This window comes from Mastomys coucha, unplaced genomic scaffold (assembly GCF_008632895.1).
Source record: "Mastomys coucha isolate ucsf_1 unplaced genomic scaffold, UCSF_Mcou_1 pScaffold23, whole genome shotgun sequence".
Taxonomy (NCBI): domain Eukaryota; kingdom Metazoa; phylum Chordata; class Mammalia; order Rodentia; family Muridae; genus Mastomys; species Mastomys coucha.
In genome coordinates, this window is record NW_022196906.1 from 97,920,357 (window position 1) to 97,942,303 (window position 21,947).

General features: G+C 40.8%; 1 protein-coding gene across 2 annotated transcripts in view; it reads right to left on the reverse strand.

The window, feature by feature from the left end:
* The window catches only part of Dnajc13 (DnaJ heat shock protein family (Hsp40) member C13), a 110,389-nt gene that overhangs the window by 79,631 nt on the left and 8,811 nt on the right, over nt 1–21,947 (reverse strand). For both annotated transcript variants that reach the window (XR_004111876.1, XM_031345643.1), the window contains exons 2-6: nt 13,819–13,899; nt 5,653–5,728; nt 4,763–4,912; nt 4,313–4,354; nt 402–602 (exon numbers count right to left, since the gene is read on the reverse strand). Coding sequence is in view for 1 of the 2 variants with exons in the window: in XM_031345643.1 (XP_031201503.1) it covers nt 402–602; nt 4,313–4,354; nt 4,763–4,912; nt 5,653–5,728; nt 13,819–13,886 (537 nt within the window). In the remaining variant the exon portion in view is untranslated. The remainder of the gene's footprint in view (nt 1–401; nt 603–4,312; nt 4,355–4,762; nt 4,913–5,652; nt 5,729–13,818; nt 13,900–21,947) is intronic.

A 21,947-nucleotide genomic window follows, 5' to 3' on the forward strand; every position in this document is an offset into this window, starting at 1 on the left:
GACCACCACACCCAGCCCCAGCCTGTCTGTCCATCCAGTGCTGGGACAGATGGACCACCACACCCAGCTGCTATTTTTAAGCTGCTCTCTAAAGATCTATCTCTGGTCCTCAGGTACTTCACTGGCTGAGCTATCTTTCCAGACTCCGTTTGAAAATGTCTTTTTACGGGCTGGAGAGATGGCTCAGTGGTTAAGAGCACCAACTGCTCTCCCGAAGGTCCTAAGTTCAAATCCCAGCAAGCACATGGTGGCTCACAACCATCCTTAATGAGAGATCTGACTTCCTCTTCTGGAGGGTCTGAAGACAACTACATTGTATACATAGAATAAAAAAGGAAATCTTTGAAAAAAAAAATCTTTGAAAAAAAAAAAGGAAAATGCCTTTTTACAAAACTACTTACCAATCTACTAAATCCTCCATAGAGTATACAAAATCCTCCCTGATAATCAGAGAGATCTACGAAGCCTTCAATGTTCCTGTAGTCATAGGAACACAGCACTCTGTTGGTTACAGGATTTATCTGGTCAAAGCCTCCAGGAGTTACTTCCAAAATCACAGGCTTCCTTGTATCACTCCAGTGATGCTTATAGCAGTTATATCTCTAGAGAGAAGCACAACGTTACCTTCAGCCTCAATTTTAAGCATGTCATAAAAATAGCTACACTGACTGTGTAGTCACTGCTGAAAGGACCAACAATCTAAGCACTCAAGTTTTAACAGCTTCTAGACAAACTGTCAGGTTGGGAAACTTAGCTAGGGAGACAGGGAAGTGTAGGGCTGTTGATTTCATTAAGAATGTTCACACTAACTGAGGACACTATATTCTTCCTTAATTAGCACAGGCCTAAGTTTACAATATGTTGTGAAAGAATTTAAAACTACCCTCTAAGTAGAAAGAGGAAACAAGAGGAAACCCAGCTGGCAAAAACATGTGCCTATGGTGCCAGACACTCAGGAGATGAGGCAGGAGGATTGCTTGGGCCCAGGAGTTCCAGGGCACCAGGAGCAACAGAGCCAGACCCTGTTTCAAAAATCAAAACAGAGCTGAAAAATACATAACAAACAAACACATAAACCAACCAATAACCCATATATAGCATAAAGCCCCACCCCCAAAAGGAGGCCCTAAAATCACACATAATATACAGCCATGCCCCAAAAGGAAGCATTAAATAAATGTATTCTGAGTGAGTTTTCTAAGGAAAAGGATTTCAACTTTTGATTAAGTTGAATTTCTGGAAAAGTCATAGTATTAAATTTAAAGACTTTGTGTTCGCCCAGTACATTAACATAACAATTTATCTATACCTCCCAAAATTTCTGAAGCCAAAATTTTACCAGTGGTATGATTTCTTAATGGTAACTGAAAGGTTATTTTTGAGTTCTGGTCACGCTAGCAAGCATAGCGCCCTGGGGAGAGATGATGAGATCCCTTTGCAAAGCAGACTAGCCGGGCATCGCATGATCAACATTTTACTCTTCAGTTTTTTCTTTTTAAGCTTCTATTATTTAACCAGCATGTAATGTCTTAGACATGTTTCAACACCATTTTTGTGGTTCTCCTTCTCCCACTTCTAGTCTCATCTTTCAGAAAAGATTTAATGAAGGTTACTAAGGAAAATGACATGGCACAGAAGGAAACAAATGTAAAAGAGATGAAGTGGGAGACAGAGAAAGGGAGAACAGCTTGCAAGCTGTAAAGTGAATATCCTCCTCTACACTTTGACACACCAGAGTTCCTACCCTGTATGAAGAATGCACTGCACCGATCTTAAAGGAAAGATGAGCTGCTTGGTTGCTCACAAACACTATTTTTTGACACCAAGAGAAATTGTCTTACAAGTGTTCAGCAAGAAGCAGGGCACTACTGTCATGAACACTGCCCTGACATCTGACAACTCAACAACAACATTCATGGGCCCAGCTCACACCCGTGGCCTCAGCACACTGATCTACAGTTTCCTAGAAAGAACTCTGTAAAAAAGATAAAAGTGTCTACATCACTCAAGAAGACAATGGGGGGGGGGGGGGCTGGAGAGATGGCTCAGCGGGTAAGGACTCATGAGCACTGACTGCTCTTCCAAAGGTCCTGAGTTTGGATCCCAGCAACCACACGGTGGCTAGATCTGATGCCCTCAGGCCGGCAGAGGTCCTGAGTTCAACAGCAGCCACACACATGATGATTCATGGCCATCTGTACAGCTACAGTATACTCATATACATAAAATAAATAAAATAAATCTTAAAAAAAAAAAAAAAAAAGAAGACAATCAGGGCCTGGTGATGGTTGACAGAGGGCAGATCAACACCACACCTCTCCAGCAGGAGGGGCAGGAAGAGAACCCCAAATATGGTGGTGTTTGTCTTTTCTTGTATCTGCATTCATATGCTTGATGGCTTCATGTGTAAGTATATGCATGTAGAGGCAAGAGATCAACATTGGCTGGCTTTTTTTTCTCTGTCTACCTAACTGTGACAGGGTCTCTCAATGAACCTGGCTTACTGACTAACTATCCTGGCTGGCCAGAAATCTCCAAGAAGGCCCTGTCTTGACCTCCTAGTGCTGGCACACACCTGGCTTGTCAGGTATTGGTGGGAGAGAAGGGTTCTGAATTCAGGTCCTAGGACTTGCACAGCAAGTACTTTTATCCACTCAGACATCTTCCCAGCACAATGGTGCTTTTCAATTAGGCTTGCCAAAATACCCAAACTCACCCTACAGGATAGTCTCCATTTCTCTCAGCTGATAGCATCTACTGATGGAAATGTATCATTATCTCTAAGAACTACTGTTGAGGCCAAGCCTAGGAGAGTTTGAAAGACCATAATTTGGAGTATATCAAAGGTGAGACAGGACTCATGACCAAATTCAACTTATGCTCTGGAAAGGAGCAGGTGTCATAGCCTCTGCTAATACTGTTTCTACCTCAGCCAAAACAAAAGAGAGCTCACAGATGAAACTGCTGAGTTCTGGAAGCAGGTATCATCCAGAGACACAGAAAACTCACCTGAGATAATTCCAATAGGCACACCAAGCTGTGATTTACAGACACCCAACAGAAGCTCCTCAACGACACTAGACAAGTAGCTTGTTAGCTGCCGTGAACTCTCTGAAATGGCTCCTGGGCAACCAGCCAAGGGCGAGCAGTAAAATGAGCAAAGCCCATAGGGAGGCAGGACTTGGACAGGAGAGGGCCTGTCAGATTATGTCTACATCTATGAGCATATCAGAGCCCAGTTCCTAACACTTTAGCAAGAGATATGGTTTCCACTGGTGCTAGAATAGAAGGCTTTCTTTCCCATTATAAAAGGAGAAACAGCCATGCTGTGGTGCAAGTCTGTGCTCCCCATTACCTGGAAGGCTGAGGAGGGAGATCATCTGCCTGTGCTACTGAGGAAGTTCAAGGCCATCTGTGAACAACTTAATTAGGCTTTGTCTCAGTTTCAAACTTTAAAACCTGAGGACTGCAGCTGGAGCTTGGTGGCAGAGAAGGCCAGTGCCAAGGAAAAGAAGTGTAAATAATGCTAAAACCCACGCACAACCGTGATGTATCCTGAGAAAACCCAAAAGTCCTCCCATCCCCGCTCCCTGGAAGTCTCTGGTTTAATGGAGAGGCCTGGCTGGGAAAGTCAGGACTCCACTGAGCAATGTGGTTTTTCTCAAAGCTGCTAGTGCCATGCTGGGCTTTTATACAAACCAGACCCAACGCGGGAGCATGCAGAAAGAGCACCATCCTCCCAAACGTCAACCCTTCCACAAAGCAAACTGTTCCAAGACTTCCAGGACTGCCACTGTGTGCCAGGGACGCTAAGAAGCACCTGAATGGCTGCACTGCTTGTAGATTTATTTACTTTGCGTGCGCGAGCCCCGTGACTGCACACAAGCCTATGTCCCACGCGCGTGCCTAGTGCCAGTGCAGGTCAGAAGTGGGTTATTTGATCCCTTGGAACCTGGAACTGGGGCTTTGGATGGTAGTACACTGCTATGCAGGAGCTGGGCAACAAAATCCCCAGTCCTCCGCAAGAACAATGGGCGTTCTCACTGCTGAGTGAGCTAGCTCTCTAGCCTCTACACCATTTTTAATGCTCTGGGTTTTTAGAGAATAATTTTTTCTGTATCTGACAAAAATAAATCTGAAATCTGTTTCTCGATATTTGATGGTTCCTGTTAAACCACATTTGTGTCTTTCTCCTGTTGAGAGGCATTCAGGTTGTGCTTCCTTTTGTTTACTGTAACAGGAACACACAGATTATGAAACAATTTCAACAATGAAGGCAACAGAATGCACATCAATAAATACCAAATCTTACCCTTCCTGTGATTTTTCCCTCTGCAAAGTCAGTTCTAAATCTCTGAAAGAAAACACAAGCACAGTTTGTGAGGAGAGACTGGTAAGGAAGGCTCCTGAGCCAGCCTTTTCCACCCACACCAGGTAAAGCCACACCTCAGTGATTAGGATACTAAACAGTTATGAAATGCATAGTTGAACGTTATTTAGTAAAGATTGCTGGACAAAACAGATTAAAAAGACAATGCTTCATCCTGCATATACATTTAAAAAGACTAATACACTTAAATATAAAGGATTTCCTGCTTTTGTTTTTTGTTTTTGTTTTTAATGGGAAAGAAAGGGTTGCAGTGTCAAGTTAAAGGTCCACATAAAGCAGAGGAGTGGGCACGGGGCAGAACTCAGTATCTAGACTTAGGCAGCCACTTCACTTTCAGAAGAGAGAGCAAGTTTGTGACAAGGATCTTCTCACCAAAGCTTCTGTAAGCAGCTCTGTTCTGTGCTCCGTAGAAAACTTCAACGTTTCTGACTTTTTCCCACTGCCTTTGCGAAATGTGAGGTTGAACTCTGTTCCTTGTCCTTTCCCAACAGGGCTGATGCTGCAAATGTCTCCATAAGGCCACTGGCAAAAAGAAGGAACCCTTTAACTTTTGCTCTGAGGTAATAAGGTACACCCTTGCTTTCATCTCTGCATTCCATATTCTCTGCTTAAAGGAACAACAGTTTACAAACACTGCAGTTTGAGGAGTGAGGGGCAGCACCTATAGCAATTCTACAATTCAAGTTCTCTAAAAGGTTTTTAATTATCAGAAACAATAACAAAAAGATCTATACTATGATGGTACTATTAATATAAAGCAACTTAAGTGAAAAGAATTAGAGAGTAACATTTCATGACTGTACTCATTAAGAAAGACAATCTACAAAACATGCCTAATTTAGAATTAAAAACTGGACTATATTCAAGCATGTCTACTTATTCATGTTCAATTAGTCGTGCCTTTACAAACAAGTAAGTCTAGTTTGGAAAGTCTGTGAACAATAATACTTGTGACATAACTAATATGCTTGATTAATAGTAACAGCCTTAGAAAGGAACTAATTTTAATTTTATAGAGGAGATGGCTAGAAATAGTAACATGTGAAAGTCATTCCCTCGAGATCCTAGAAAGGGAATGCCCGTGCCCTCACACACACAACTTACTTCTTTACTTCTAGTCCTGAACACAAGGCGTCACATATACACATTCATCCTCAGAATGGCATTTCTCTTCTCCACTGCTGATTTCAGCAGGTGAGATGGGCTGCAATCTTGACTTTTAAAGATTCACGCAAACTCTCAACAACTTCTATTAAAATTACCTGATTTGTTACTTCTAAGGTATTGGGATTATATGTAGTAACTGCATGGGTTCCAACTGAAAAGACTCGCTTATACCTACAAGGAAAGACATGCTTACATTTAGTTTTAAGCAACAAATTTTTTTTATGAAAATATATATGCTATTAACACAAAATGAATACACCTTTCAACATATTTCTATAAATAGAAACATGTTGGCTGATCAATAGTTTAGTGGGGATTAAATATAGTTTATTTTTACATTTTCAAATTTAATGTCCTAAAATGTTATCAAAATTAAAATCTATCTGCCACTTATTTTAGTGGGAACTATTAATATTCCTAAAAAAATATCACCTTGGTGCTGGAAAGATGGCTCAGTGGTTAAGAGCACTGGCTGCTCTTTCAGAGGACCCGAGTTCAGTTCCTAGCACCCATGTAGCAGCTCCAGCTGTCTGTGTAACTCCAATTCCAGGGGATCTGATACCCTCACACAGACATATGTACAGGAAAAATACTAATGCACATGAAATACAGACAAAGAAAAGTTATATTTATTTTTAAGAAAGAAAGAAAGAAAGGAAGGAAGGAAGGACTGACGGACGGACGGACAGACGACCTCTGGACAAACATGGTGATGTTAGTACAAATTAAGTTGGTAAGGCACCGGCCAGGATGCCACAAGAACTCAAAATAGGACATTTCACTTTTAAGAAAACACTGCAAATGGCTAGTTCTTTCAAAGTATACTTTCATCAAAACCACGATGGGAAGGAAGGGAAGTACGGCTGGCAACTGCTCAACAGAGCTCATGAGGGAACGTTAATTCCAACTTAAGCAACTACCTGTTGAGTCTCCATGCTGCAGCTTTAAACATGGAGAAAGCAGCTTTCACTTCTCACTTTACTGAAATCTTGACTAAATTTTAAAGATTCATGTGAACTCTCAACAACTTCTATTAAAATTACCTGATTTGTAACTTCTAAGGTACTGGGATTATATGTAGTAACTGCATGGGCTCCAACTGAAAAGACTCGCTTTGGTAAGTAACATACCCAAACAAGAAAAATGACTTCAATTATCGGAAACACTGATGAAGAGGAGCTCGTACTGATAAAAGCAGAAATTTAGATAGAAAAAAACATTTAAAAATAAAGACAGCTCTTTTGAGCAACACATTAGTTAGAGTAAAAAATGTAAGAAAAAACTAGCAACAAAAAAATTCACTACCATAGACATGGAATAAAGAAAAAAATATCCCCTACATGCCTATGCAGATAAATTTCAAAATTAAAAACAATCACTGCAAAAAAGAATGTCAGAAAGCTGCGAAGACTGACACCGTGCAAGCCGAAACTCAGCAGACTCTGGAGTGGAGAACCGGCAGTGCCTGCTTTAAGTGGAGGCCGGTGACGGACGCATCTTAACTCTGATACTGAAACCCAGCAATGGCAAGGGAAACCGAGGCACTGGCCTATTTTTAAAGCAAAAAATGAGTAGCAACCAAGTAGCTTCAGAGAAACAAAGTTCAATTAGGAAGGGAAACAACCCCAGCTCTTCATGATTAATAACTATTGAAGATACTTCAGTAATACTTGAATTATAAAAATGGACACCAAAATAAATCAAATAGTTTCCAGACCTCTAAGTTTTTCTGCTTTTAACTGCTTTATACTTTAAAAAAGTGTACAAGGGCAGCAGCAATTAAAAGTACTGGCTGTTCTTCCAGAGGTCCTGAGTTCAATTTCCAGCAACCACATGGTGGCTCACAACCAACTGTAATGGGAACAGATGCCCTCTTCTGGTTATGCACAAAAACAGAGTTCTCATATACATAAAATAGATAAATCTTTTTAAAAAAGAGACGTTCAGTACATTAACCAAAAGCTATTACTAGACTCAAGAGGAACCCATCATGCTTCCATCAGAGACAGGGTAACTGAGTGCACTGAAATAGCCTACAATATTTAGGAGTCTATGTCAGTGCTCTTGGCTACCCTCCAGCCTGACAGTGAAGCCCTATTGCTGAAGACACTATGAACTTGAGCCAACAGAACATGGAAATATCAAGCTGGTACTGACCCGGAAGGAAGCTTCATGACTACGGCTAGCTTCCATTAGGTGCCTCAGACACTACAGGAGAGGAACAGTAAGCATCAATCTTACCCAGCTGTCACTGTGTGAGCCACAGTGAGGGGTGACATGGCAAGAAATGCCCACTGGAACAAGAATAGCCCAACTGTCACAGGAGTAACCCAACTACCTTCTAAGTGGATTTAAGACCCACTCCACAACATGAAACCAAGAACCTGAGATTAGACAAGCCATAGGCTCTAGAGGAGAACCTACTACTATTATCCTACTAAATAGGCAAAATAGTAAACTGGTTCCTAATGATGGAGTCATACACCTATAGATTAGTGCCATCTCCCTCCCTACCCTCCTCAAGAGCAGCTTCTTTTTGAAGACGGTGATTAACACAGGACTCACAGTGGGTGATGGTGCTGAGAGCAGGGAACTGGAAAGCTCAGCCCCAAATGACACAGTTATCAAAGCCCCTTATTGAAAGGTTCTTGGAGCATTGTGGGATAGGGGGTGGAAAGAATGTAAGAACCAAAGACGGAGAATGGCTAGAAGGAAATGGTGTCTTTCGGACTCAACAGGTCAGCTTCACATATAAACTCAACAGAATTGTGACATACAAGACCTGGGTAAGCTCAAGCCATACTAACATACCCAACATGGAGAGCAGAGATGGGCATCAAGGCCCCCCGGCCCCCTTCCAAAGAAACCACTGCTATTACGAGCTGCTGAGAAAAGGAGTCAGCTTTCTTTAAGAGCATAGCCCTTGATAATCAACCATAACTTCAATGAAGGGCACATATCCAAGAACATATTACCAACACAAATTGAACTTGATGAGCATTAAAAACAAACAAATAACAACATATTTTTGTTTCTTTATTGTCCATTTCTTCTAATCAGCATACCATAAAATAACAATACCAAAGTTATTTCCATATGGGCAAAAAGAAAATGATAGGATGTGTATTTTTTATCACGGATAAAATTCACATTGTATTTTCCCCCAAAATGTTTAAGTCTAGAGTAGAACAAGAAACTAAAGAATGAAACTACTTTCTTCAAACAGAATATATTTCTCCCTAAGGTGAAGTCAGGTGCCTGGTGAAGTAGGCAAGGACTTATCTCCACAGCTAGTTATAAAGCATCAAAGAATTAGTCAACTAGTGGGAACTAAAAGAAACATGTGGCTTCTAAAACTGATATTTACCTGAAATATAAAATGAAATCACATGTTCAACAAAAATAATTCAAAACAGCTATTTTCTAGAATCACCTCTGAGTGTGAAAAATCAGCCTCTCTGCAATCCAGAAGTAAGCCAGCAGGGCCAGGGAGGCAGCTGGGACCAAGCACTGCGTGGCTAAGCGCTTGCCTGAGAGCAGTAAGTGGGGATGGCAACCTGCCTGTCTGTCCACCCCCGAAAGACAAGGGATCTGCAGAGCAAGCCGGCTAGGGAGACTAGTCCTAAAATAACAGCTGGGTCTGGGTTTGACTGAGAGACAGACCCTGCTTTATTGACTAAGATGAGAGAGAACTGGAGGCTATTTTCTGATATCAACCTTGGACCTCCACATGAATGCACACACACATACACACTACATACATGAATAAAACAAGCACTAAGACTACAGAATTGCCTTCATTTTGCGAGTGAAAAGAACAGCAATTACAGGTCTAAAGATGTCTCAAGAATTAGCTGCTGTGGGCTTTATCTGAGGGTCCGCTAAGAATGTTTACTTCTATGTGGTTTGTCTCATCTTTCCTACCTTACCAAGCCCCTTCCAACATCTGCATTAATTTTAACTGATGCTAGGGCTTACGTCTATATTTTATGTTGTGTAATATTTCAACATATGTGCATATTATGCAAAGCTCAAACCAGAGTATATGTATCCATCTCCTGAACATGTGTCATAGCTTTATACTGAAAATCCTCCTGGTTGTTTTGAAATTCATTACTGTCTCCTGAGACGTGCCACTATGCACCACAGCTCCTATGCAGGAGAGCAAGCCAAGCCTCATGTGTGCTATGGAGGTGCTCTACACTGATGTCTTATTCCTAGGTGCCCACTGACGGGCCATTTCTCATTCTTCCCCCTCATAAGCCTGTGGTAAGTACCAGTATGTTTTCAACTTCCATAAGACAAACTTTTTAAGAATCCACCTGTCTGAAGTCCACATAGTACCTACCTTTCTTCTATGCCTGGCTTACTGTGATTTTCAGTTCTGTTCATGTCACAAATGACAATTTCATTCTTTTTACACCTGAACGATATTCCACAGTGTGTATGCACAACCACACTCGGTACATCTGCAGCCCATAGGTACTTACAATGTTCCATTCCTGGGCTTGTGTGAATAGTTGTAAAATAAGAATGAGAGTGAAGATGTTTATTTTCTTCAAACTGTCTCTTTTGTTTATATACCCAAGAATAGGTTTCCTGTATCCTATAACAGTTTTGCTTTGGCATTTTAAAAGACCTCTCTTAACTATACTAATTTACATTCCAACCAACAGTCTAAGGGCCATTTCCTATCTGTCCTCCCTAGTACCTGCCTTTAATTTTCCTGGTGATAGCCACTCTTCCTAAGGTGAAATGACACTTGTGCTTTCACTTACATTTCCCTGATGGTTAATGACCCTGAGCATTTTTTCACACTTGTGGTCATCTGCATGTTTTAAAAATGACTACATAGTGCTTTTGTCCCTGCCTTTTCATCTGTTTGGTTCCTGGAGTTCCTTACATATTCTAATTATTAGCCCCTGGTCAACTGCATAATTTGCAAATACATCCTCTCACTTTGTAGCTCGCAGGTTTTCGTTTGATGCCATGTGCTTATTCTGCTTTCTTCTCCTGTGTTTGAGAGTCTTGTTACTCTATTCTGCACATCACTCCCCCTTCCCCCCATCTTGGCCATTTTAATACCTTAAAATATTTCTGTGTTTAATTCTCAACATTTTGTTTTAGGCCCTGTATTGAGTTTTGAACTCACTTGGAATTGGTTTCTCTAACTGGTGAGAGGTGAGGGTGTAGTCTTGTCTTTGTGTACATCCAATTTTCCCAGCAATATGCACTGTGAAGACCGTCCCTCCTCAACTTAACACCACTATGAACACTAGGTCTATGCCTAGCCTCTACTCTGCTCCAAAGTTCTGCTTTTATGCCAGGGCCATGCCACTTCAATCACTCCAACTTTGTACAATGTGAGGTCAGGAACATAAGACCTCCTGCTTCCTTATCCCTCTGGGTGGCTTTAGCAAACTGGGGTTTGTAGTAATTTTATTTGAATTTGAGAATTTCTTTTTATGTTGTAAAGAGCAAAGAAAAAGGCATCTCTTCTCTTGTCCACCTTATTCCTGAACATAAGCCTAACACATTTCCAGCTTCACTTTCCTCACTCCTCCCTTATCCCTCCACCCCCACCCTGCTCTGGGGTCAGTCATCATGACTGTCTCTAATGTGAGCATCTGTCACTGAATTTCACAGATCAAATGCAAATTTCCCACATCCTGTTTGGATACTAAAGTCCTACTCAAACATACAGCAACTGTTCTACCAACAAACACTGGAGTGGTCCATAAGCAGTCCGCACTTGTAAATTCCATCTAGAAAAAAACAACATATTACTTTGAAGTTTTCCACAGTGATTCTGCACTTCCACTTTAGCTGAACATCTGTACCTTCCTTCCGGCCTGAAGTGGCTTGCTTAAGCCAAAGAGGAAATCTTGTTTTCATGGAAGAAAAGGGCTTTGACTGCCTGTAATCTCCCTTTCTTGTTCTCAGAAGAAACATGGAATTAAATTACGTATGGACTTCCCAAGTGGGAAAACAAGTAGAGAAGAAAAGATGCTTTGCCAGCCCGGGGTCTAGACTCACAACCAACAACCCTCCACTCATAAAAGCAGGAAGCATCCGGAAGCGAGGCCCGGTGGGAACTGCACAAGGGTACAGAACTGAGTCACGTGACTTCTCTGAGGCACAGACTGGAAGGGTATCTTGAAGTGAAGCATGTGAATAGAAAGCAGAGGAATGTGTTCATTTGATTGCCATAATTAGTAAATTTCCCCAGATGGTAGTGCTGGGATAGCAATGTGTATGGGTCTAGAATCTCTTAAAACATGCCCCAATTCTAAAAAAAAAAAAAGAAAAAGAAAAAGGAAAGAAACAATGAAAAGAAAAAAATCACATGGAGAATGTATTATATAAATACATTTTTTTGAGAGAAGGTTCAACTAGCAATTAAAAATAAAATTTTGAATCATGTTTTTATATTTTTTTATGTTAAGACTGTTGAAGAATATTTTAAAATCAGAGTCAAATTGGTCAGAAAATAAATAAATAAGTACAACGGATTTCAGTGCTGCACAATGCACATAGCAAACTGAAACCACTATCTGAGGAAAGGGGACTGAAAGTAAAACCTTGTTGAAAGGAATCTCCAAGTAAGCAGAAGGTCTTCTGTTTATGGGTGGGAAGCATTAGCTTTGCCCAGGAGTGGCCCCCTCCAGCGGACAGACACTCAATCCCTGGCCACTTGCAGTGAGATTAGCAACTCACTGAAAAACTGATACGGCAGTACAAGAAATGCAGAACAGTCAACATAACACTGAGGTTGCAGCCTCATACCTCCCGGTCTCAAAGAGTACAAAGCTACATTAAATCAAACAAACATGTTAGGGACTTTATCACAGATGGGTATCCAGATCAATGGAATCAAACTGAGAATTCACATTTGGTCAAATGACTTTTGACAAGGGTGTCAAACACTCAATGGGAAAAGAATGGTCTTTTCTTTTCAACAAGGGATTCAGGTATAAGTAGATCTTCATTGCTCATCATATAAAATTAAGTCAAAATTCAAGTTATGAAAGTCACAAAAGGAAACCCATTGTAACCTAAGATTGAGCATCAGCTTCTTACAAATGACAAAAAGAAAAAGAGACAAAAAGGAGACAAGCTAGATTTCATCAAAATTAAAAACTGTGTGCTTTATAGAACAGCATTAGTAGAGTTAGAAGGCATCCCTCAGAACTGGAACAGTATGTGCCAAACACTTATCTAGTATAGAATTTGTGTTTAAAGTAAAGAATTTCTACAGCTGAGCAATCAGAGACAACTTCATTAAAAAATGGGTAAATGAGAGTCACACTACCTTGTAAACACCAATTTTCTCTAACTTTGTTCAACGAAACTATGAGGGGATACACACACAGTATTCTACAAGGGTAGAAATTACACTCCCTAATATGTAAGTTCATAAAGCAAGAAATTAACAGAAAACAAGTCCAAGCAAAATTTCAAAATTAGTGAGTTTGCTAAGAGAAGTCAGAAACACTAGTGTTCAACCATTGGGCTACCCAAGAGGCCACCACACCATCAACCAAACAAAGCATGAAATGCGAAGAGTAAGAACAAAAGTTATTGACACTTGTGTTTTACTCATGACCTACCTCAGAGAACTGTGGTCTGCGGTCCCCTGTCTGTCAAAGGGAGACACTCAGACTCACTAGTCAATGCTTCTCAGAATGCCCAGGGACTATGCTGCTTTTCTGACAGTCAAGGAGCTCCAGTCAGTGAATATCAATGTACTCAAGGCATAATTTCAAAGCCTTCATTCACTGTACATCACTTCATTAAATCTTTACAATAATCTACGGGGAAGGAGTTACCATCATCCAACGGGAGGGAACACACAAGGACAGCTTGGTCCAACTAAAACAAATATAAACATGAAATGATACCGTTTCCTTCCAAGAAAAAAGCTCTAATAAAGAATTTATACAAATAAATAATTAAATAAGTAGCCTTATTGTAGAGGCAAATGGTTGCTTCACAGCCAGCCTCTGGCAATGCAGTTGGCAACACTGATGACTTTCTCGTGGCACTTTTCAATTTTTTTTTAAAGAAAAATCTAGAAAGATCAGAAGAAAAGGGGGCAGCAATGCATTTCCAATGTGACATGTGCATTTAAAATGTGTACACAGCTTTCCAGCGGAGAAAGCCCAAGAGCACTTTGGGCTGTGCCTCACCATTAAAGAACTGACATTGGACTGGAACGCTTCTTTATGGAAGTTCAGAAAGTAAAAGCAAAGAACACTTACTTTCCCCGCCACGAGTGCTTGGTTGTGTAGAAGCAGGCCAGGTCCTGATTTTCCCTGATTATGTTCATTTTGTGCTGGAACCTGGAAGACAAAGGGATGGATTCCCTTAGTACAGGGTTATACAGTCTTAATTTTTCCCAACTCCCTCATAGCAAGGGACAGCATTTCTCAGCTCCCTAGCTCTGCATTGCTGTAAGGTTTCCGGACACAAACTGCTCAATGCTGTGTTCAGCACTGTATCCTGACTGTCTTCCTAACCACTTCTTTTTCCCTGGACTCACTAGACTTTGCTGCTCAAGGACAAAAGTTGTCCTTGACCAACATCCTGAGTACAAGGAATCTAGTAAAGGTTTTCAGATGAAGAAACTTAAACTTTACATCCAATCCTGTCAAATTGTCAGACAGTGCCTTGACAGATGATGAGCACCTAAAATTAATTATCAAGAGTCAAATCAATTACAGATGGTTTCTGTTGCACAGCTAAGGGCTGGCCACACTGCTGTCCTTGGCACTTTAGGGAGCAGTTTTTCCCAAGAAAGAATTTACAAATCAGAACTCATTAAATTAGGAAAGTAACACATGTCCACCATCATAAATCTAAAATGCTCATAAGGCTATCTTTCATCCTAGAATCCAAAGGCATGTACTGTGGCCTCCCTTCTTGTATTTTGAAAAATCATCTTTTCAAAACAAACAAACAAGCTGGGCATGGTGGTGCAAACCTTTGATCTCAGCATTCAGGTAGTAGAGACAGGCAGATCTCTGTGAGTTCCAAGTTAGCCAGAGGTATACAGTGAGACCGTGTCTCAAAACGAAACCCACCACAAGACCACAAGCACAACAGAAACAAGTGCCTTTCCCCAGAGAGTTAAATATTCATTGCAAAAATATCTAAGGCTGCATAGTATTCCATTTCCTAGCCATGTGAGGACAGCACCACCTCTGTAAACTGTTTATTACCAGACTTCTCAGGGCAATAAAGAGATGGAAGCTGAGAGTTTAGCTTCAGTCACAGCAGTCTGATTAGTGGAACAGGCCTGCTGAATCTGTGGTGACTCAGTGTGTGCACGGGTAAACACAGCTATGCTGTAGTTTTTATTGCAACCTAACAGCACACAAACCCAGAAGCCATGGGTTATTTCATGGGGCATGGGGAGGAACAACACTGGAATCCAGGGAACTTTGAAAGATGGTACTTAGGTGACTCCTAATGAAAGGCTGGGGATGTTTTGAAGATACAGCATAGCTTAACTCATTTATACAAAAGCTAAGTTTGGTGGAGCCTGGTTTCTCAGCTGTAATGTGGCCCCTTCTCTCTGACCTTACTAAAAATTACTGTAAGATACTTACCGAAACGTAAATAACAGGAATTGTAGTTTGCTTAGGCTTGCTTTACATCTCTACACCTTTACATGTGGCAATTCCTTTTGTGAAACTAGTTCATGAACCATAAATTCACCCTCCTAAGTATAGGATTCCCTTAGTCTAGCTACAAACCTTCCACAGCCAACACCAACTCAAAATCCTTTATCAGCCCAACAAGAAAGCAGGCAACACTCCCAGCACTCAGGACATCTTTGGGACCAGCATTATCTACAGGAGTTCCAAGTGACACAGTGATTGTCAAAAACAAACAAACAAACAAAGACCAAAACAGATCCCCACTGACAGTCACACCCTGGACTCCTCATGAGAAGCACCGGCAGTGAGAAGCAGACTTTCTGCTAGTGTGTTTCCCTACATAAGGGACCTTGCCAGTAATGCTCTTCTTTGTGGATATGCATTCTGCTCGCTCATCCGCTGAGAGACACTTGTGTTGTTTCTACCTTCTGGTTATTATACACAGTGCTACCATGACGCGTGTGAGCTGTTGTGGGAATGTTTCCATTTCTGTGAGTGTATACTGCAGGGACGAGGAGAGCCTTTACTCTTCCTCTTTGACTTACCCTCCACACAGAAGTGATGCTCTAGAGCTTACAGCTTCATCTCCTTCCCTGTGAGAGCACCCTAACCACAATGTTTTAGATGTTCCTACCCTCCTCTACACTCCCTAGTCCTTTAGTCCCTGCTTTACCCTCTACTCTTCACAGTCTAAAGCCCAGTCTGTTATTTATCTAATAATCCCATTAGTTCACTAATGTATCTCTGGAGTCTACAAGACAGACTGACAAACAGTCACACTGTGCAAGCATCTGCGTGAGTGTGACAACTCCATGGGCAGTCCTGATGGGCACCTAAAGCCTGATGCTCTAACAGGGGCAGTCCAAGCAAGGATTTGTCATAGCTTCTGAGAAAGTACCATGAGTTCAGGCTCTAAGGAACAAAGCACAACGCCGATTTTTGAATCTTTTGTTAATTATCAGAAAGAAGAAATTTATCTTACAGTCAACATGCATTTTCTTACTGGCATGTATCAAGCAAACGCATTCTGGATGCTGCTGGGTCTCTTTGCTTGTTCTGGTATGACACTGCATTGGTGTGACCCTTTATTTAAGCTGGTGTGACCTTTGTTTGAGTGGGAGAGACACTTTATTTCTGTATTTTGCATTTGATATAACTCAAAGAGCCAACCAGCATTTATTGAACCTTCCTTCTGAACCAATCTCCCTTCCTTCTGAATCATTTGCAATAATTATTGCTGAAGAGAAACTGAGATATTTTCTTTAAAGACTCAAAGCAAGCAAACAAGCAAACAAACAGGCAGCACCCTAGTCTACATATAAGGTGCAGTTTCCCTCATATACTACAAATAAAGACTGGAGTGATAAAGGAGGAAGATGGAGAGAAAGGTGAAAGGTTGACACTGAAGAATGAGGTTTGGATTCTTAGTCCACACTGGAGGAAACAGAATGCCTGAGCCTGTACCAATGCCCTATTTTGGGCAAACTGAAAAGGGAGAAAAATGCTTTTGAGGACAAACTGGTATCATTATGGTATTATAAAGTAAAAACGGGAGTAAAATCCTACAGGCCTGATGACATGCACACACTGGGAACCCAGCACTTGGGTGGCCAAAGCTGGAGGATAATGACACTAGGCTGGCTACCTAGCTTCCAGGTAAGCCAGTATCACATAGCCAGCCCCGTCTCAAAACTGATTAATAAGAAATAAGAATATTTTAAAATATTAACCCCATAGAACTTAGGGTATGAGCCATAAGGAAGACATGATCCCTAATAAATCTACAAGGGACCAAAGGCAAAATAATTTTGTAATTAATGACTGTAGAGATTTATGAATTCTTAAACATCTGAAGAATGAATTTATGAGAGTCACTGACATTGGCTGGTCCACACTGTTTGCAGAAGGATGAATTTCAGGAAGGATAAGAACACATGGAGAGGATTTTGAGGCAAGGGCAGATAGACAGATCTAACACGTGCTATAAAAAGTGACAACAAAAGCTACCAGGATTGCTTGTTAAAAGAAAACTACATTCCTAATGCAGATTAGCACGCTGGCAGAAAAGACCAATAGACTAGGAAAGTACTTGAATTTTGCACATCAAGATTCCTCTAGCTGGGACCAGAGAGATGGCTCAGAGGTTTAGAAATCTGGCTGTTCTTGCAGAAGACGACCTAGGCTGTTTTTTGTAGAGGACCTAGGTTCAATTCCCAGAACTCCATGGTGGCTCACAACTATCTGTAACTCCAGCCTCAGGGTCTAATACCCTCTTCTGACCTCCACAGGCACCAGTTACATAAATAAAAAGAGAAACAGATAAAAATAAATCAATCTAAAAAAATTAAAATCTGATAACTAATTTCAAAAACACCTCAACGTTCTCTGAGCAATATTCTGGGAGCAACTGCTCCTGCTGCTGAACTGTCTTGAAAGCCAAGTACGGACAGGAATTGCTCCTTGGCACCAAAGCTTTGCCCTTCAGTCGCGTTATGCTCAGTTAAGTATGTCTGAGCGATAAGGACTCAGGCAGGAGACAGGGACCCTAGTAGTCAAGTCATCTTACAAGTAACATAACTCAGTGCTGGTATCAGTCTCTGCATGGCTTCAAAATGGAATCATAATATCCACTAAAGGGCATCTGAAAGCCGGGGAGACTGTGCTGTCCTAAGATTCATTCCGCAATGACTCTTCCCAAGTACTCAGTTGTTAGTGATTGCACTAAGCATCTTCTACACGTTTATCAAATCCTGGTGCCTTAATGGCTCCCATTTTGTTGACATCAAAACTGAGAGTTGGAGAAATTTAATTACATCCTAAGGTTATACAGCTAATTAAATGGATGGATCAGGCTCTGGCCCAGTCTCTTAACTCTCCATTCTATATATTTAATCCAAGTTTTCCTGAATTCCCTCATCCTCAGGAAATCCATGTAATCTTGTACTGTTTGACAGCATATTCCTGGGATAACTGAAAACTTACTTCAATTATTATTTTTACGTGGAAAGAATCAAACACCTGTATGAAGTAACTTTTGAAACTACAAATTCAGAGAAACAAATGACTGCAGTAAATGCAACACAAAGACTCCAATGCTGCTATTACACCACCTGTGAGGATAAACCATGAGGCACTTGCACCTAAACTAGCTACCCTTTGAGCTTTTTGCAGTGTTCCAAACAAGCATGTGATAGCAATCTGCTAGAGCAGGACTTCAGGTACTTCTCAAGGGGAGTGCAGAAAAAAAAAGCATTTTAACAAACTTTGAGCCTTTTAAAAACAACCAGGTTTTGATCTGAGGCATATTTCTCCCAGAATATTGCTCAGAGAACGTTGAGATGTTTTTGAAATTAGTTATCAGATTTTAATTTTTTTAGATTGATTTATTTGATTTGACCTACCTCCCAGCAAGGCTGACATTAACTTTTCTAAATTTTCAAGTTTATTCATGCTCTCAGGAAAATCTTTTTACAGTTTACCAATGAACAGCGGGCAGCCTGAAAACAGCATTAACTCTTTCATACTATCAACATACTTCTAAACAGAACTTACAAAATATAGTAATATACATTCAGATCATCAACATATTTCTAAACAAGGAACTTACAAAATACAGTAAAATATACATTCACAAAAAGCAGAAGCACACAAGAAGTACACTCAGGTATGATGGTAGGAAGATCACCTTAAGTTTGAGGCTAGCTTGGGCTACCTATTTAGTTCCAGTCCAGGCTTCAAAAAACAGAAGAGAGGTGAAGAGGATGTGTTGACTGGTTACCGTCCAGGGGAAAGCTGGAAAAGCTTCCATCAAACCACAGAAACTGAGTGGCAGCAAGTCTGGGGATGCACAGAGCACTGTGGTCAGGTGATTTACTTGAGAAACCTTGGCAGATGTGGCACAGATCCCAGGATTGCTGGTCCATGTTCATAACATAAGCACTATGTCAGCATGCATCCACCACCAAGGTAATGATGGTGAACTTAAAAAAGAACTCTAAGCCAAAGGTAGATAGAGTAGTTCTCACTCACTGGCTGTGTGACCTTGAACAACTCTGAACAAATGTCAATTTCTCTGCATTACAGCCATCTATAAAATAGGGATGAATACCTGTCCCAAAGGGCTGTGATATGGACTAAAGGAGACAACTTGGACACTTAGAACAAAACTCAGGAATATTAATTAGTGACTATCATGCTTTAAATACACCATTCCATATACACACATTCTTGTGAATTTCTACTTTCTCCTTATTTCCAAGTATCTACTGGCACATGTGTGCATTAAGGCATTGGGGATAGGGGGGTACTTATGGTTCTTCCCCTACCTTTTACTAATTCCAAACCTCCTATAATTCAACGTAGAACAATTCAATCTATCTGCTGTGTCAGTTACAGAACCAAATAATTCACAAGTTTTAAATTGCACACTGCCTCAGTCATGTGATGAGACCTCCTAACTCTCCATGCTGTGCACAATACTGGGGACATTAGTCACCTGGCAGCCTGCTTATCAGACTGCCTGCTATGATGTGGCGGTGTGCTGTCAGGTAACCCTTACTTTACTTTACAATGGGCCTGACACTCGGGAGTAGAGAATGCTAGAATGTTGTGGACATGTGGGGAAGCCCCAACAAGCTCCCTCCAGGGAAAGGAGAGGAAGAGTGCACACTAAGGATCCTAAAGCCTATGGTGAAAAGAAACCATCCGCCAGACTGTGAAGGAGCCATGAGCTTTACTACTATATCAATTCCAAAGGCCATAGCTGCACCGATAAGTGACTAGGTGAGATGAAAAAAGACCATGTGACGGTGTGTCTGCATAGGAAAAATACAGCTGGGTGTCTGGGAACTTTAATCCCAATGAAGAAATCACTGTGTGTCACCTAGAATTTCTAACTTCAAAAGTACAGTGTTCTGTTAATTTAATCAGCATTCATAATTTTTACTTAACCATTTGTAAACTTCTGAGGGAAAAAAGAAATTTCATGAACAAATTTAATGACCAGTAATTATCTCTTCTCTATTTTTAATAAGCTCTAAAGAATTTAAATAGAATTCTAAGTGGGTAAAAACACTTAAGCAGTCATTATTTATTATTCATGAAGAAAACTGCAGAACTCCTGGCACTCAGAGGCTGAAGCATCAAGCAGCACTGCTAAGAGTCATTTATAGGCATGTGCTATAAATAACTGCCCAGCTTAAAGGATGATAAACAGTAGAATGGATCCTATCTTGCCAACCTTTGTCCATTAGGCGGGCCACCTGCTAAAACTATCAACTAAATTCAAAAATTTCAAATCCAGACTTATACATGCCTTTGATGAGATTATTTGCATGTCTCCTGTAACTAAACTATGCTGGGGTGTCTCCACTGACTGACAGGTCAGCTTCAATGCTTTCCACTGGACATCGGGCATAACACTACTACAACTTTTTTGTATCATCTCAGGTAATTCTTTTGATAGAAATGTAATAAAGGTTAAAATGCCAAGGTCAAACTCTGCCTTGACAGACATGGTAGTGTGTATTTATAAGCCTAGAACTTAGGAGGCTGAGGCAGGAGAATGAGTCCAAATAAGTAAAAGATGAAAAGTAAGACACTGCTTCAAAACAATACAAAATAAAAAGGATTGGGGCTGTCCTCAGAGACATAGCATGTCCTAGTTTCAACTCTAAGTTTTGGCTGAAATCACTCTTTTCAATGAATTCTACGCTTCATGCTTTCGAACAAGTCTTGCACTTTAATTTATTGCCGACAGTAAGGCTGGCACCCATTTACAATCATTTGTGAATAAGAATGATCCTGAGAAAATAATGACTTTGACGCAAACAGAGACACACACACACAGACAAAAATACAGACACACACACACACACACACAAACAACAACAAAAACAAACCCGAGTCCACTTAGGAGGCCCTACCCACACTGACTGAAGTGAACACCACAGGCGTAGCCTGAAGCAGACTGCAACCAGACTGTAAGTGGAAAAGGTATAGCAAAATTAGGCACATGCGCATGGCTTATAGCAAATAAATTCAAAGAACTACGTAGCTAAGGATGATGAATCGGTACATTAAAAAATACAATTAATGAACAAAGGAATTGGAGTAAAAAGGTTTTTCACCTGTTGAAAGCATATATTTTGCACAACTATCTGAAAGTAATTATTATATAAATATGACAATTTGGAATAATCAGGGAAGAGATGAATTTCCTCATTCTGAGTCTATGAAATCTAAGTACAGAGTTTGCTCTCACGTAATGAACCGCAAGTATGAGTTTGTTTAAAATGCATCAAAAATTAAGATGGATTGATGGATGGATAAAAGACAGAACTATGATAAACCGATGACAGGAAGATGTTAACCACAACATGCTGGAGGGAGGCACGACAATGCCTGATACAAAGCTCCCCAATGCGGCTGGAGTGACAGGTGTACAGTATGCTGAGGAGAAGCTGCGAGTTGGCCTTACTCTCCTACAGTGTAGTGGTCACCACTCCCCACAGAATACATCCTACACAGCAGTCACAGCGCTGAGGCAAAGCTGTAAAGGTGACACTTCAGCTTAGCTCCTGAGCGTGTCCACTGCCACTCAGGTAGCAAGTAAAGGAAGAATCTCATACACCGGCTTCTTAAAAATCTAATTTTCACAACTGGATTTGAAATCTCTATCAATTATAATTAGCTTAGTACTGTTTGAAAACAAAAGGTTAAAAAATGGC